Here is a 19059-nt window from a genome sequence, read left to right on the forward strand (position 1 = left end):
ATACCCAGTGAGGGGATAAAAGTAAAATATAGATATCATTACTATTATTAATAATAATAATAATATAGTTGGTACGACCACCAAGCCTATCTCGTAAGAAAGTGAGAGATGTTCAACTACCAACAAACCTTCTACCCTAATTCGCGATCTCCAAACCCTAATCACTCTAAGTATACCTGTGACGGATTCAAAGACCAGAACATATCAAACTTTTTGTCTTAAGTCTTCACCTTCATGCACAGTTGTAAAAAAGTCTTCACCTTCATGCACAGTTTCAAAAAAGTCTTCATCTTCATGCAGCCACATACTGTCATCTTGATTGGGACAGAGTGAACAAATGCTATAATTTCTTGAACATGGCTATAGAGAGCTAGCATAGAAAGTGGACTCATAGAACAGCTTATTCCTTTTTCTACTTTATCTATTTTTTGTAGAGAACACCAGCAATTACTGGATGCTATGTTAAACTAACCTGTTGAGATTATCTTTTTTTTGGTAAAACTAACCTGCTGAGATTATCATCATCAACCTTCCCAAGCAAAGCAATAATTCCTATCATGTCCTTCATAAATGGAATATGAGTAATCTGAGTTCCAGTATGCTTTTGCAGCTGGACACAGATGGAAGCTGCAGATTTATCAAAACTTAAGATTTGTTCAATGGTCTCCTCCTCATTCTGCCCATTGGAAGATTCCTTATTTTCAGAACCAGTTTCACTTGCTGAATGAGTCTTGCCAAGAACAACTACAATACACCACAAGCACAAGGAATCAAAATTGGGGAACAGTGCAAGGCATATGCAAAAAGGGAAAGAAAAACTGTTAAAATGAATATTATAGTCTACATGGAGTGCTTTTAAAAAGGCAATACACAACATTAAACCCATGAACAATATATTAGGCCTCTGTTACTCAAACTAGCCGATGGCTGATATTTTGTGGTACTGGTACAGGCATCACAAAATCCATATTTACTTGAAATGACAAAGACGTCCCTTGATATGAAAATCTTGCAATGTTTGATTGTTTCCTTCCCATAAAGACAGAGTACAAGCATTATGTTCTAGGATACTGAAAAACAAAACAGCTACAGTAACCTTCTAAAATTTTGTACATGCAATTTGCAGCACACCTAATTAACTTGAAAAGAAGTAAACAGTACCTCGTATATCCAAAATTGAGTCATCCAACCTGTTCTTCTGAGCCTTCAAGAATTTGACATTATCTTCATGGTGTTTAATTTTAAGACCAATCTCCTGCATTGCATCCTCAAGTTTCTGCCAGAATTAAATGACACAGTCATGAAATTGACCCATCTACTACACAATATATTATCATGTGCATTATTGATATCATCTCAAAGATGGATATAAGTACACATATCTATACCTCTTATCAAGACTATTGTGCGTAATACATCCATGAATGAAATAAAATAAACTAGGCAGATATCTTTCATAATCTTAACAACCTTGGAATTGCAGATAACTGCCTCAGCAGATCCATTTTGCATTGGGTCACGATTGGCAGCAAAAACGGGGGAATTAATCTGGCCTCCTTGATTGAGCGATGGATCATGCACAACTAATGCCTTAGGACTGATTGGCAGCTGGAAAAGAAACGTAAAAGCAAACATCAGTTTATTAGAGTTGCTTATTAAGAAAAGATTCAACAAGTGTCTATTTTAAGGTCCTAGAGTTCTCACCATATATACAGTGTAACAAGTAATAGTAAAGCGGAAATCGTACTTGCCAATATTTTTTATCTTTGTTTCATTTAGGAGAAACATAAAATATACTTTCCTTCTGAAAATATATAATGAAGGTTGAACAAAGATATCAATGGTGTCGTTGATAGTGATAGTTCAAAGCCAGAGGGAGCTAACGCAAAATAATGACGAGCAGGAACAAGAGAAACAAGACAAGGGAGAAATCTAGGATCATAACGGGAAAATGATACATTATGAGAAAGAGGATAAATTTGAGGATGCTATCAATGAAAACAATCCTGATGTTGAACCATCAGAGGAGAAACCCACCTGAGTAACTGGCAGAAGAGTTCAAGAAGGCATGAGTAGAGCATAAGAACAGGAGAATGAAGAGACACAATCAAATACATCAGACACATCACATAGTCAAGACAAAGAGAAGGGGATACAGGAGAGATCACAAAACTCTGATCCAGAAACATATATGGACAAAGGCCAGATAGCTGCTAAGTATTTTGAAAGAAGGGGGCTAAATGGGGAAGACAACAAGGAGGATCAAATAGATATTGGAGATGTTGATGAAGTGACAGTGTAAAACAATACAAGCATACAAAAGGAAGAGGCCAGAAACAACAGGGTCGATCACTTAGACACACCTAAAATGCAAGGAAAGAAAACAGACAAACAAAAGCAACCAGAGATAAGAGTGTGCCTCCTAAGCCAGCAAGGAGTGTGCAAGCAAACAAGGTTTGCAGGTGCCAAAGCTACTCACCAATGAATAATTCACTAATATTGAATATAAGGTTGGTAAAAACTCAGCATGCCTTTGAAAGAGTTGCTGTGATGAATAGACAAAAACACTTCAACTTTATAGTTCTGATGGAGCCTTTTAAACATGTTAGACACGTAGTACAGACAGTGGTTAATAATGGGAACAAAAAGGCATAATATCAATGGGAAAATCTAGGTGTTTGTGATAGATGAATTTCAAGTTAAAATAATGATGGACACGAACCAGGTATTAACATTACAATCGACTCAGATTACAGAAATATGCTAGTAATGACAGAGATAGTAGAATAGAACTTTGGGATGCACTTTATGATCAATCTACTCAAATACGAACTCCTTGGTTAGTAGGGGAAGATTTTAATGTGATTGTGGATGAATATCAGAAGTTTGGTGGGCTGAAACTGAAGACTTCTTGCTGCCTAACTGAATGTCAATTATCAGATACGGGATTCACTTCACTGGTAGCATGTCACTTGGTTGAATGGTAGATCAGATGAAACTTGCATTTCTAAAAGACTGGATAAATGTTTGCGTAATCGGGTATGAGTATGTTTCCTAACCTAGAAGTGGCACATTTAATTAAACAAGGATCTAATCATGCACCTCTCTTAACACTTTACAAAGAGGATAGTAGAGTAATTAAGAAATCTTTCAGATTTCATAATTTTTGGGTGGAATATGAGACATTCTGGGAGGTAGTCAGACAAAATTGGTCAGGGAACTTTGGTCCAGACTCTATGGTTATTGTACATAATAATTTGAAGAAGGTCAGTAAGGCATTGCCTAAAAGGAGTAGCAATACACATGGTGACATACTCAAACAGATAGCAAACTCTAGAAGTAGTAGTTAAGGTCCATGAGCTGGAATTTGAACAAAATCCTACCCATGGAAACAGGAAGAGGCTACAAAAATGTACAAGCTGAACTGATAAAATTCTATGATATGGTGGAAAAGTTTTGGAAGCAAAAAGCTGGAATGCAGTGGTTTAGAAACAGTGAATAGGAACACCAAGTTCTTTCATTCTCATGTAACTGATAAGAGAAATAAACTACAACTCAAGAAGATTAAAGATCCTAATGAGAACTTGCTGGATAAGGAGGAGGATATCATGCAGGAGGCTATAACGTTTTACACAGATCAATTGTTGAGGATCACATTCCAACAAACTTTGAGATGATACTGAATCATATACCTCAACTGATTAATGCAGAACTGAATAATTAGATTCATGAAATTCTAGAGATAGAAAATGTGAAGAGTTGTTTTAGTCTAAATGTAAATAGTTCAGGTGGTCCACATGGTTTCACTGGGAAGCTCTACCGATACTGTTCGGACATAATTGAAACAGATGTGCTAACAATGGTGCATTTTTTCTTCTGTGACATGAATTAACAGGACATGTCACTGTCACATGCATAAATCTGGTGTTATTGCCCAAAATGGATGTTGTGACCTTTTCAGATCAGTTTGAGCAACCTCACTCACATGAAAGATTTTCTCCAAGACCATACATGAAAGACTGGTATACCTACTGGCAACAATCATCTCTCCAGCAAGCAGGTTTTATGGAAGGAAGAAGCATAGTTGAGAATATATTATTGGTACAAGAAATTGTGCATGATATTAAGATAAAGGGTAACCCAGCAGAGATAACGCTGGACATGACAAAGCATATGATCGAGTTTCATGGTTGTTCCTGACTAAAGTGCTAAGAAGAATGGTTTTTGGAGATTTGCTAATTGACATGGTATACAGAATAATCTCTAACAATAGGTATTTTATTCTAATGAATGGTAAGCCACAGGGTTTCTTTAAATCTACTAGGGGAGTGAAGCAACTTTATTTATCATAGCTGCTAAATGCATGTCAAGAGCCTTCAACGCCTTACGCAAGGATGAGAAGTTCAGAGGATTTGGAATGCCAAAGTGGATCCCATACATCAACCACTTAGCATAGGCTGATGATACTAAAATTTTTACTTCAGCAAAAGAATATTCCTTAAAATTGGTGATGGAAACATTGGCTACATATGAGAAAGTGAGTGAACAGCTGATTAACAAAGGAAAGAGTGCACTGCAGTGTATACGCATGAAAATACAAAGGATGAGGTGGTGACATTGGTGAACAAAATTACAAGAATTCCAAGAGAAGTGTTCCCCTGTACATACTTAGTGGTGCTAACCTACTATAGCAGGAGGAAGAATGCACATTACAAAGAAATCACTGATAAAGTGAGTAACAAACTCTTTTCCTGGATAGGAAAATGGCTATTTATTGGTGGGAGAATCACTCTCGTTAAACATATCTTACAAAGCAACCCCATACATTTGTTGTCAGACTGTTGTAAGCTTGTGACTGACTCTCTTGCAGAGGTTATCACAGGATGTTTGCTAAGTTTTTCGGGAGTAATTCAATAAGAAATTCTAGCAAACATTGAACTTCTTGGACTGTGCTATGTCATCCTTATGATGAAGGTGCACTGGGATTTAAAAGCCTACAGGATGTCTCAAAAGCTTTATTTGCTAAATTGTAGCAGGATTAACAGGAAACAAAATACAATTTACAACAAGACCAAATACAGTTGGACAACAGAAAAGATACCAGATAACAAAATGGTAAATTACAATCTGGGTTATACAAATATAGCTCTTGATCTTCAACGGCAACGATGTGCTCAGCTCAAGCACCGCAATCGAAGCTCAAAGTGGGAGTGCAGTGCCTCTCCGAGCAGATTTTTCCTAGCACTTTCTAGAATAGAGCTTCTTTCCTTCTGCTTTCATTTGGTTCTGAGTACACTTTCCTTTTTCCTTTACTTTGTTTTGATCATTTAACTTATTTATAAAATAGCCCTGTGGGACCTCGTCTTTTGAACAAACAAACAAAAAAGAGTAAACCTCTTTGTGAGCATTTTGTGACAGTATTATGTGAGGTTATTCTATCTTCTAAATCTTTCTGAGATTATTAGAGTGTCAGCTCTTCTTTACTCTTAATAGCCATCACTGAAATAGTGAATTGCTCCTCTCCACTTGTGGATGTAGGTCTGATTGGCCAAACATGTAATACGTTTTGTCCTTCATTGTATATTTCTCTTCCATATTCTTTTCTATAGAAAATGTTATTTCATTATAACAAAAGCACCAACCAAGTGCTGAAAAATGTACAGGTATAGGTGTGTAAAAACCAACAGAATAATCAGTTTCTAATCTTGTAGGGATTCTAAGGTGCAAAGTATTGATTCTGCTTCATTTACAAATTCTTCCTAGCACCAAAAAGATAACAAAAGTGTACAGTTAGAGTTGGTCTGCTGTATGAAGTTTGCTTTGTCTTCAAAACATCTAGAGTTCCTTTCTTTCGCTACAGTCAACCAGAATCCAAGACACTGTGTTCCACCATATTCTGATTTGTTGTCTTAGTGATAGGGGTGGCAATGGGGCGGTGCGGGGCAGGTTGAGCGTGCCCCACAAACCGCCCCGCCCCCATAACATTTTTTAGCATTTTCAACCCGCTCAGCCCCGACCCACATAAACCCGTCCCGCATATACCCGCCCCACTTAATTATTCTCATTTTTATTTGTCTAAATCATGCAATTATAACTTGCCTCAAATTTCAATATTTCAATTCATTTTTTCCCCTATCCAGATACTATTTAATATCGTTACTGTTCTGAGATACTATTTAATTTATAAGAACTTAATAATTTATGTGTTTTAGAAAGAATTTTTTTAAAAAAAAACCTAATCAAAATCAATAAAGATATCAACCATCAAATTTAACACTAAATCAAAGCAATAGTTTTCTCTCTAGGGGGAAGACAAACTTTGATTAATTATGTACTTGATGCACTTCCAACATATATGATGTCATTATTTCCTATCCCACCGGGAATCATCAATAGGTTGGATAGCATCAGGAGAAAATTTTTATGGCAAGGGAACAAGGAAAGAAGAGGATATCACTTAGTCAAATGGAAAACTGTGATCACCGAAAAGAGAGTTGGGGGTCTGGGGATCAAGAACATGAAGAACCAGAGTAAAGCTTGGAGGTTGAAGTGGCTTTGGAAGTACTCAAATGATAATCAGAATCTGTGGGGCTCAGTCATAAAGGCAAAATATGAAGAGAGTGATAGTTGGATGACAAAGGAGGTTACCAACCCTTATGGTGTTAGCTTATGGAAATCCATTAGAGAACTTTGGAATGAATTCAAACCTAACACCAAGATCAAAGTGGTAGATGGCATAAAAACTAGGTTTTGGAAGGATGATTGGCATGCAGAAGGAAATATGGAGACTCTCTTCCCTGACATCCACAATTTAGTTCTTCAGCAACAAAGTACTATAGCTGACTTATGGACTCCTCAAAGGTGGAATTTTGTATTTAGAAGACACCTCAATGACTGGGAAATTCCAAGAGTAACAGAATTTTTTAGAAGCATTGATCAATTTAGTGGTCTGGAAATGGGGCGAGACAGATTGCAGTGGTTGGGAAACAGTAAAGGGATTTTTAAAGTAGGTGCAGTGTACAAGAAGTTGAATCATCCAAATCTGCAGCTACTCAAGTGGCCCTGGAAACAGATATGGAAAGCCAAGATCCATACAAGGTGTCTTGCTTTGTGTGGTTATTGGCTAAAGAAGCAGTATTGACACAGGAGAATTTAATGAAGAGGGGAATTACACTTTGCTCTAGATGTTTTTTCTGTGGGAAAACTGCAGAAACAGTCAATCATTTGTTTATCCAATGCGAAATCACTGGCCAGTTGTGAAATTTGTTCCTGAGACGTAAAAGCATCTCCTGGTCCATGCCTGGGAGAATTTCAGAGGCTCTATTTAGCTGGGAAGAAGCAGGGACACAAGCAAAAAACAGAAGTAACTGGAGAATTGTCCCTGCCACTATTTGGTGGACAATATGGAAAGAGAGGAACCTTAGAGTTTTTGAGAATAGGGAGAGTAGTATGCAACAAGTTAAACTGAATTGCATTTCGACTCTTCGACTCTGTGTTTTTGGTGTAATCAAATTTACTCTAATGATACCGTCTCTGTCATTGATGTCTTAGACTCATTATAGGGATAGGTCGGTATTATTAGAGTTTCCTTATGTAAATACAGGTTTCAGTACAACCTATGTATTGTTCTGCAGAAATAGAAACAATTACCATTTTCAAAAATAAAAATAAAAATAGTTTTCTCTCATTATCATTCCTAGTTTCAGAAATATTTAATTTGTATCCTATTTTGTTCTTCTTTGTTTCTCTTTTTGCTTATCATTTTGTTACAGTGTACAATGAAATTATAAATATATTTGTGCAGTAAGAGAAAATATGTCAAATTAATCAAATTAAGAAAATAATTTTTTTCTATTTATATGAGTATGTTTATTGTGATTTTTAAATACTATAAGAGTTGTGAACTTGTCTCAAACTAACTACTAACTAGTACCATTCTATTAATATTAGAAGTCTATTAAATATTTAAATTTGAGCACTTAACCTATATATGGACTTCAAATTAATTTTGATTCTATATTTCATTTTTAATTAGTTTCAACTATCATATAACATATTATGTAACCCTTATTCAAGGAAAATGAAGCTATGTTTACAGGGATGGAATTAAGAGAAAGAACCCGCAACCTGCCCCGCACCCGCATTATTTCTTTTCACAAGAGTTTCAAATCCCCCGACCCGGCCCACCCCACATAAAGTCAAATCCGCCCCACCCCGCATAAGACAAAACCCGCTCCACCCAGTTGCCATCCCTACTTAGTGAAGTCATCAGATTTACTTCTTCCTGAGGCTTCCCAGCCCCTGGATCCTCAGTCAAGGATATTTTAACTCATTTTAATTTTTAGTGAATGAAAAGAAAAAGAACTCTGGCTCTAAAAAGGAAAGGGAAGCTAAATATTGAGAGGCTTGAGGATCAATAAACCCGGGCGATAAAGGAACTGGTGGATTTTATTAGAGACCTTTTCTTTAAAGGAAAAGCATGTCACGGTTTTCACCTCACCGCTCTTGCTTTGTAAAATTTCCATTTCAACTAGATCCTAGCATCCTCCTTAATCATGATGTATATTGATATACAGTTGAATATCATAAAAATCTCTAACTAGAACCCTAAATTCCCTGATACCTTAAACTAACAGCCAAATGAACATCGAAGTTGACGAAGAATTTTATCAGAACAGCTGCATGAAGGCTTTATCGGTGCCCATTAGCATTAATTAAGTATTTTTATGGTTTATATCACTTATCCTGAAACTCAATTGACAGAATGAGCATTTCAATTGAGTAGAAAAGTCACTTAATTCACTAAAAAATCGAAGGTAAAACAGAGGGGGAGGGAAGAGGGAAAGAGAGAACCTGAACCTTCTCATTGTCTATCGACATTCTCCGTTGGCCGCCGTCCATCGTTGGGTCGCCGGAGATTCCGAGAAGAGTGAGAGTAGAGCCGTTAGGGGGAGAAGAGTGGAGGAGTTCTGACAGCAAAGTGAATATAGGGCTTCGGAAATGAAGGCGTTTTGGCTTTTATTTGGTCATGAAAACTAATAACTCACACTCCACACGTGTACAAAATTTTCAATATTTTTGTTAGTATTTTTTATTTATTTATTATTCTAGAAGCGTCAAAAATAGCAAATCATAACTCGTACAATTTGCTTAAGTTTGATTTGATTATTGATATGCTTATTTATTACTAGTTCATTTAATTTATTTTAGTCCATCAAATTTTGGATCAATATTTAGGTCAAATTAATTCATGATAAGTTTTTTAAAATAATTTTTCAATACCCTAATTGACCCTTCATATAACATTGTATAACGTTTTGTGTCTTGAGAGGATGGATGACACGATTTTTGAGACGATTGAATATATTTTAGGTGAGTTCTTTCAGTTTTGACACTTGAAAAGTTTGACCAAAATCAATATTTGAAGTTAACAAGGTCAATTTCTAGTTTTGATGATTTCACTAGGTTTGAATGATAACTTATGACTCACATGAAAAATTGACACGATTTCCAAGAGGTTCGGAGAAGATTTGGACCCTTTAGCTAGTTCTAGTCTTTTTATAAGTTTAGAGTTGACCACAATAACATTTTGTAAAAACAACCTTAGAATGGTAATTTGATGATTCAAACATGCACAAAATGTGTTTTATCATCGATTTGCACTATTAATTCATATTTGGGAGGTCTCGAACGAATTTGGAGATTTATTCTGCTATACTTGTATCTAGAATTGTTGATTTTGTTGTTTTTGGGTGCAGATCAAATCATTCTTCGTTAGGTTGTCCAGTAAGAAAGGCTACTTCACTAATCTTCTTCACCATAAGAGGTGATACGAGAAAGGTGTTAAGACCCAAAGAACTGTTGACTATTGAAGATGCTAAAGTACTACCCCAAATCATTTCGATTAAGGTGTATATAACACTCAATGGCCAACGGTCTGTTGCTGATTTTAAATCAAAAGAGTATCAAGACTTAGGTCTTTTAAGTCTTAGATACTACAACGGACGTTCTTGGTTGAATGTACCATCAGTCTTAAGACTTGATAGTACCGTCATAGCCCAAATATGGACGGGATGCAGAAGTCTTTGTTTTATATAATTACATATAGCAAAGATCCTCCGCTTTCCACCACCTTCAATATTTGTGAAGCCTTGGTCACATTTACTTAGAAGAATTTTTCAGAGCGCTCACGAAGAAGAGTTAATGGACCATGTCACATTATTCATCGCATTTAGAGGGATATGATTGCTTTCGAGAGAGTCTAGGTTGGTTCGTTGGTTCACACTCACGAAAAATGCTTGGTACTTAGACAAACAAAATTGTATTGTCAAATTTGGACATTTTATGTTTATTTGGGAGTTTTTGAGCTCAAAATGGAGAGATTTTAAAGTTTTTTCGAGATATCATTGTGCTAGTAAGATTATAACTCCCTATTTGTTAATTTTTCATTGATTTATCACTGATTTTGTCGTTTGAATCATGTATGAACGTAAAATGTTTGGAATTTTTTTCTTACATGTAATTTGAAATTATATTTTAATGATTTGAGAGTCGATTGGAACTTCGTTTTCGATAAAATTTCAAATTTGAGTTCATTGTCCTATGGGTAAATTTATTTTGAAAGAAAATTTCAATTTCAACGTCAGCTCATAGGATTAACCTTTTCAACTCAAATTTTTACCTAAATTTTTATATCATAACATGAGCATCGATAAAATCTCGTATTCACTAATAAATCATAATTTTGATAGATTGATATCGTTTTGAGGCTTTACACAAAGAAAAAAATAATGGTATGAGGGTTCATGGTACGTTTGCTTGAACAATATTCATGTTAGGTTATAACTTATTTTTCTTATGCTTAGCTTAGGTGTTTTTGGCTAAAAAAAAATTCTTAAACTACATACTATAATTATCTTTCTTAACAAAAAAACATCCTCCAAGTATTTAAAATTTAACAACTTCCATCGCTCTGTAAAAATTTGTCAAAAAATTAGCAAATTTCACAAAAAAACATATGCAATTCATACTATTTTCATCAAACAAAAATTGTATAATTTTATTACTTGTTGGAAAAAGCTTTCAAAAATTAATTTTTTTAGACCCTTGTTTGTTGTTTTAAAAAAACAATGTTAGGACAGTGTGAGTCTACTAGGAGACATGATTTGCTCTTCTCCTTTACCAGCTGAATGAAGTTGGAGCTTAATTTTACACCATCTTCACCTTGCAAAGTCAAAATGTCGTTAGATCAATAATTTTTTGGGGCAAACTGATAGATGAGGTAATCAAGATTCAGCTAATTTTGATCTCTAGTACTCGAGTTTCGTTTTCCATTATTAGAAGTAAAAGTTTTCGATCAACACCACTTTTTAGCGATTCAATAAGAAAACATTTCAACTGATAATTTTTTGATATCAAATCAAATGAAAAGTAAATAAAAACAAAATTTCTAATTAAAAGGATGACAATGCTTTCGTTGTTGCTAAAAATAATTCACAATATTTTATTTTAAATGTATGTAGAATGGACAAAATTGGCTTATTGGGGGTGATTTAAATAGTTTTTTTTTTAGAGTAGTGTGAACCGTATGTGTTTTTGTGAAGAATTTGTTAATTTTTGACAAATTTTAATAAAAGGATGAAAGTTGTCAGATTTTAAATAATAGAGGGGTGTTTTCTGTTAAGAATAATAATTTGAGGATGTAGTTTAAATTGAGGGTATAGTTTAAGTATGTTTTTGACCAAAAACTTTGAAACTTAGGGGTCGTTTGGTAGAGTGTATTAGGAAAAATAATGCATGTATTAGCCTTGTGTATTATTGGTGCATTGTTTGGTACTCTTTTTCAACCTATTTATAACTAAGGAGCGCATTGCTAATACCATGGATTTCTAGGTATTATCAATGCAATGATTTTAATGCATGCATTAATATGATAAAAGACCCACTTACCCCTCAAAATCTTTTTTACATCTTTTCCATCATAAAAGTCAAGGGTATCTTTGTAAATAATTTTTTTAATGCCATACATACTATTTTTAATGCATCAATCCAAACAATGCATTAAAATAATCTATGTATAATTAATGCAAGCATAACTAATACATGCATTGCTAATGCAAGCATTACTAATACACTCTATTTAGTATTATTCTTATACACTCTACCAAACGACCATAAAGCATGTTATTGGTTGGGTAAAATAATGGGTCTGTAGTATTACACATATTGATTGTTATTATGTAATCCGAGATTGAGATTTTAGATGATATTTAATTTATAATTTGAAATTACATCATTGCTGAATTTTACTCAGTTTCTGACATTTTATCGTATATGACTTGAAATTACTCTCTCTGTTTCATATTACTTTGCCTATATATTAGAAACAATTGTTTCGATTTAAGAAATTAATAAAAAAAAATTATATTTTTCTGTTTCAACCTTGGTATTAATAACTAGTTAAAGTAATAACAGAAAAGTTTAGAGTTTAATAAAATACCCCTCTAATTAAAAATTTCTCATAAAAAAAATTTGAGCAAGTAAAGGACCAAGTAATATAAAACAAAAGGAGTAAATAAAGATTTTAACCACAAAAAAAATTTTAAAAAAGTACTTGCATCGGCTTTTAATGTTTTTTAATAAACTTTGAACTTTAATGAATTTAAAAATATAAAAAAACAGAGGACCTCTGGAAATTAGAACTCCTTCAAAATCTATCATATGTTTACATCTTTACCCGTCTTCAAAATCTTCAAACAATTAATATACCTACGAGCATATTAAAAAATCATTATACTTTTCGAACGAAGGAATTAAAAAATTCCAAATTATAAAAGACAAAGAACATTTGTAAGAGAAAAAAATTTATTGTCTTGCTTTGATTTTTCCAAGAGAAAAAATTTATTGTCCTGCTATAATTTACTTTTATAGAGAAGACTTCTACCATGGGTAAAAATTAAATATTTTTAGTCTTAATAGGGACTCATATTATGTTATTATTATTACAGTAAAATAGTAAATTGATAATTTTTTCTAGAGTTTTTAAGGAGGGACAAAAAGTTCAATCACATTTCTATGAAGTAATCTAAAATATCTTATATATAAAAAAAGATCTTAAGCTCGTCCTCGTGGCACTTCTGAAAAACATAAAATACTATTTATCTTTTCTTTTCGTGGACTTTTTAACCTAAATTTTTTCCATTTAAATATGTTTCATTCCCTAGAAATTTTTTCCCGATTTATCCATAAATATTTTTTATTTATAGATTTATTTTATATAAAAGGTAACATATCAGACTTAGATTATGCTCCATTAGATGTTTCATTCTTTGAACGGGAACGTATATTCTATGTGGTTCACGAACTAATTTTTGAACAATAATGAATTTCTTTTCACAATTTTCTATGTATATTCGCCAAAAATTTAATGTAGTGTTTGAGAATATTCGTAAAAGCAAAATCATTGTTGTAATCGTGGGTATACTTGTGGAGTTTTAATCTTTTTTTCTTCTCTTTTTACTTTTAGAGCTTGTTGACATTATTGTTGGAAGTTCAGAAGTATTTATTTTGATGAAAAAATATTTTTTATGAAAAATTAGGTGTTTGATAAATCAGTAAAACTGCTTATAAATGGAAGCAAAAACAATTTTTTCTGGTTGGAAAGAAGCTAAAAGTTTCCGCTTCTTAAAAAAAGTGGAAGCAAAAGCAGAAAATTATTTTTTTAAGACTTAAATATCTCTTCCATATATATATATATATTTACCAAAATACCACTTATTAATTAACCTATCTCATAAGTTTGGTTAAGTTTCATTTAAGAATTTTATATATTTTATATTTTATTTTACGTTTATGTATTATTATTTTATTTATTATAGTACGTATTGTTTTACATAATTAGAAAAAAGATAACAAAAGTATTTTTTGCAAGATTAGAAAAAGATAATTAAAGATTTTAACCCTCCAAATAAGGTATATTGAAAATTGAATATGTACATTTTAGTTTCATAAAAATAAAAATTAAATTAAGGATTTTTTGTAATAGATATTAAAAATAATTTCTCTCTATAAAATAATCTTAACACTAAAAGTACATTGATATTTGTCCCTATTTCGTTGTTTAACTCTCAAAAGTATTTTTAATAAATATTTGCCAAACACAATTTGCTAATGGAAAACACTTTTTAAATGAATTTAGTCAAATACATATTGTTTTTTTTTCAAAAGCACTTTTTTTGAAAAACTATTTTAAAAATAAGCAATTTTTATCAGTAATGCCAAAGAGACTCTTAATATTACAGTAATAACCATGTGTAATTTAATGGCCATTGCTTTTCAGAAAAACAATTTAAAGAAATCTTTTCAAGCTATTGAAACATATTGCCAGCTTCAGGCAAGTCCTTTTATTTTTGGATAAGAAGTATACATAACAAGGATAAAAATTATATGAAGTTTGTCTGAGTTGGTAACATCTTTCAGTAAACCTTGCTTACCTTTAGTATATCGACTACTATTATATTTTTATTTTTATATTTTGTTCGATGTCGATTTTATGAAAGTTGTATATTCTTTATGTACAGACGGTAGTACAAAATAAGGAGATGCAAAGCAATAGACTGATCAAAATGTTGAGTGGAGTCACAAAGGAATTTGCAACTGTTAATATCCTGAAACCATGCATGTTAGTAATCATAAAGTTCTGTTTTACTTTCACTTGGAATGTGAATGGACATGCAATTTAGTGGTCGAGTTGAACTTTCCATGTATCTATGTAGTTTCTATATTCTTTGAGAAGAAGAAAAGGAAACTTCCAAATAATAATATACTTCTATATTTATTTTAGCTTAGTTTTTTCCTTGCATTATTTGCTTTTGCTATTTGTAAAAGTTTATATTTCTCTTTGGGTACATTACTAGTATATTACTGCAACTGTTTGCACAAGACACATAATGAGTAGTTATTCCTACTGTCACATACAAGCATATCTAAAAAGGAACCAGATGCAGCAGCTTCACTTTTAATCCCTTTCCAAACAAAGATCAATAAAGGAAAAATCACCCCATATACACATTTAAGAGTCAATATTACAAGTTTTAAATCTACTTTTAAAAAATTCTTGCTTATAACAGTTTAATTACGGGTTATAACATATCACTAATTATTTATAAATTAATTAAATTTTACTTTATTAAATAAGTAATTTTTTATAATTTTATATTATTATTAAATTATTTAAATAAAGAATACCCCATAATTATCTCTTACACAATTATAGGGATTTTACATTGATTACACTTCTTTATTTAATGTTATAGTCATAACCTCTCATTAGTCAATCCCACCACCCTTCCCCCACACATATCCAACTATACACGCTATCACCCCACTTTCACCTTCTTCTCTCCCATTTTTCTCACCAGCCAACTACACCAACATTCAATCTTTCGTCCAATTTTTTTTCCAACAACATTATGTCTAAGAAACTCATTGAAAAGCTTCAAAAGAGTCCCAGATTGGGTGAAGGAACATCTAATGATGATGTTCATGTTTCAAATTTTAATATATTAACTCAAACCCCCCCCCCCCTCCCCCGCCTAAAATTGTTGAAAATCCGGCGAATATTCAAAATCCGACGACGGATGGTTCATCTAAGTTGAAGGAGCGACAAAGAGAAAAAAAATGAAGAAAAAAAAAGGTAACTTTTGGACAATTTTTTTGTGTTTAAGTATTTGATGATATATAATATCATATGTTTTCTTCCAGGCAGATACCGTTTACATATGAATTACTGATTGCTATTACAATTTCAAGATACTATTTTGAAAATATCAGTGTGTTTCCAAACTGTACATTTATTGGATGGAATCTGTATGAAATCTGATTAATATGTGTATGACTACGCTTAAATGTTTTGATTTTGAAAATTTTATGAATTGTGATATAATAATTGTATGCAAATGGTATGAATTGCGTTTTAACATTGGTGTGATTGTCTATTAACTGTGTTTATGGTATAAATTATTAAATTGGTATGAAAATGGTATGATTTGTCAAACTACTGATTTTTTCTTAAAAAAATCACATTATGCTTATTTTATATTCTAAACATGTTTTTGGATGAAACATGTATGAAATCTGATTAATACGTGTATGCCTATGAGTTTAATATTTTATTGTTGGATATTGTATGAATTGTGATATAATATTGATATACAAATGGTATAAATTGTGTGATTATATGAATTTATCAATTTTTATACATGTTGTTTGGATAAAACGTGTATGAAATTTTGATTAATATGTGTATGACACTAACTGAAGTTAGTGTGGGAATGAAACACTAACTGCAATTTGTTTTAAATTTATTTATAGTAGGACACCAGTTGAAAACCAAATTAATATTCATGTAAACTTACATTAAATTAAATACTCAGGATACCATAATTACCTTTTATAATTATCACTAATATTTACACTATCTTATGTATTAAGCTGGAATAAATTTTATTTTTAACAGTATGCAACCTATATGATTAATGAATGAATAGTGTATAAAGAATGAATGGTATATTAAACACTAAGTTTATAATGCACTTCAAACCAATTATGTTTCATATCAAAACAAAACATTAATTTAAACGACAAAATAAAATAAAAATTATATATAGTCTACACAAATAAACAGTCATTAGTTTTGCACGGGATAATTTGAACATGCTTCATGTTGTGGCCAACTTGACAACATCTACTGCAAGTAACTTTGGACCTTTTGAATTTCACATCAGCAACCCTCTTTCATATATAATTCATTTCATTTGAAAATCATCATAATTCTCTGTTTCATTAAAAAAAATTAACAATTAGTCTAACATTATACAAATCAATTAGAAATATGTTAAAATACAAATTTCATCCATAAAAATCATTATAATAACAACAAAATTATACACACTCGTCATTATTTTTTCATACAAATATCATTCAGACAATACATTACAAAACAAATTTCATACAAAACATAATATTTCACATTTAATACACATTTCATACAACAATCATCATTCATACCAATTTTATACATTTTCATACTCATTTAATATACATTTCATACAAAATGATTATTCATTCAAACTATATACATTTCTCGTCCCAAATAATTAACTATTGTCACCAACTTTATACAGAAATAACAAAACTAATATAAACTCAACAATTTCACATTTAATACCAATTTAAAACACTTGTAATACACTTCGTCAAGAATTCCAATTTTTTTTTTACATATTTCTTAACACACTTTTCATACATAATTCATTCGACTTATACTATCAAATTCATTATCAAATAAAATAAATTTTCATAAATTCGTCAACATTATAATTAAATTATTTTTACAGAATAATTAGCACACTTTCATACAAATTTCATTTAATTTATTCTATCAAATTTATTCATAAAATCACATTAAATTTATAATTTCATAAAACAACAACCGTATACAAAATAAACAAATAAACAAAAAAAACACTAAATTTTTTACATTTCACAACAGTAAACATAATATGATATCAACAGTTAACAAAATATGACTCCACTTTCAATTAATCGACAGTTTGATCATTTTTGTTTCATTTTGCTATTATTCTAAAACAAACGTTAAACAATAATAAATACTAACTCGAAGGATCCCATCTTTTACCATGTTTGATTAAAACTGATACGTAGTTGTCCATCACAACAAAATCAAGAATTTTCAAAGATGAAAAAAACTTCAATTACTCGAATGTGAAATTTTTTTTTGTTGAAAATTGAAGAGAGAAATGTTGAATTTTTTTTGTTGCAAATTGAAGAGAGAGAAACGTTGAAAAAGAAAAAGATAAAATCTGAATTTTTATTTGATTTTAACTGATTTGAGTGAATTAAAGATACTAAATAATCTTAATTAATTTAAATCCCTTAATTCGCGCTATTTATTAATTATCTACAAAAAAATGATATGATCTGATTTTTTAGTTTATCTTAACTGATTTTGAGTGAATTAAGGATAAAAAATATTGTTAATTTGTTTGAATCCCTTATTTCATGCTAATCATTAATTATCTATAATAAATTCAAATTAAATTACAGGCCATACTTTTAGTTTTTTACTTTATTATCTCTAATTCCGTTTTTTTTTTTTTAAATTTTCGTTTATCTTTTCTTTTTCTTTTTTAACTTTTTTTCGAATTAATAAAAATATTTTTTTTATTTGTGAATTTGTTATAACCTGAAATTTTTAATGTTATAGCTTGAAAGTCTAACTTTGTTGTTATAGCCTGAAAATAGTACTATAATATATGTCATATATACTATAATATATGTCATATATGAGATTTACACATCAATAAATGATTCCTATGATTTTACACCTTGATCATTCATTTACTTGGAAGGCTATAGGTGTTGATTTGTACAGAGTATACTACCTTGTGTTTCTTCACAAAAAAAAAAAAAAATGTTCCATAAAAGGGAAGTCACTGGCGTAATTACATGTACAAGACTCAGAAGAAGCAAACCAGTATGTCAGAGTTGTACATTCCAGGAAAAGGTGCAAACGTTTTCTTGTACTTTGTCCGAGTCCTAATCTCTTCCTGTATCTGATCATGCAATTGACTTAGTTCCAGCTTCAAGTCTTCGATTATCTTCAATCTTTCTACTTTCTCAGGTGAGAGGGGCCACTGTCTTTCCAGACAGATGACTGGAAATAGAAATAAAGACAGACGTTAATCATTTTGGATATCATGCAAAATCTACTCATCTTTGTGATAAACAAATAAATGGTAGAGAAGTAGGAAAAAAAAATACACACTCAGATGCAACTCCATTTCCTCTCATCATTTCACCATCCAAGGAAACCGCACCATCTTCTATGCAGGAACTTGCCATGTAAAGGTGTTCTCTAGACTCTAGACTTGAAGCTTACCAAGCAGACAGTAAAATGATGTCTCCAGGAGACCATCCCCTGTAGAAGTTCTAAACTGCAAATGTTCTGCAGGAAGGAATATCATATTAACCGCATAG

At 31.6% G+C, this 19059-nt stretch overlaps 1 protein-coding gene across 2 annotated transcripts in view; it reads right to left on the minus strand.

Annotated features, from left to right (window-relative positions):
• Positions 1 to 19059, minus strand: part of LOC125813736 (protein DEFECTIVE IN MERISTEM SILENCING 3-like) — a 47768-nt gene that overhangs the window by 5626 nt on the left and 23083 nt on the right. The window contains exons 2-5 of one of the 2 annotated variants that reach the window (XM_049493198.1): positions 8860 to 8908; positions 1471 to 1608; positions 1162 to 1276; positions 507 to 744 (exon numbers count right to left, since the gene is read on the minus strand). In XM_049493198.1, coding sequence (XP_049349155.1) covers positions 507 to 744; positions 1162 to 1276; positions 1471 to 1608; positions 8860 to 8901 — 533 coding nt within the window. In that variant the 5' untranslated portion in view covers positions 8902 to 8908. Of the gene's footprint in view, positions 1 to 506; positions 745 to 1161; positions 1277 to 1470; positions 1609 to 8853; positions 8986 to 19059 lie in introns of those variants that run through there. The other variant, XM_049493197.1, reaches the window with a different exon arrangement.

Source organism: Solanum verrucosum, unplaced genomic scaffold (genome assembly GCF_900185275.1).
Source record: "Solanum verrucosum unplaced genomic scaffold, falcon-dt-bn FXZP01000205.1, whole genome shotgun sequence".
Classification (NCBI taxonomy): domain Eukaryota; kingdom Viridiplantae; phylum Streptophyta; class Magnoliopsida; order Solanales; family Solanaceae; genus Solanum; species Solanum verrucosum.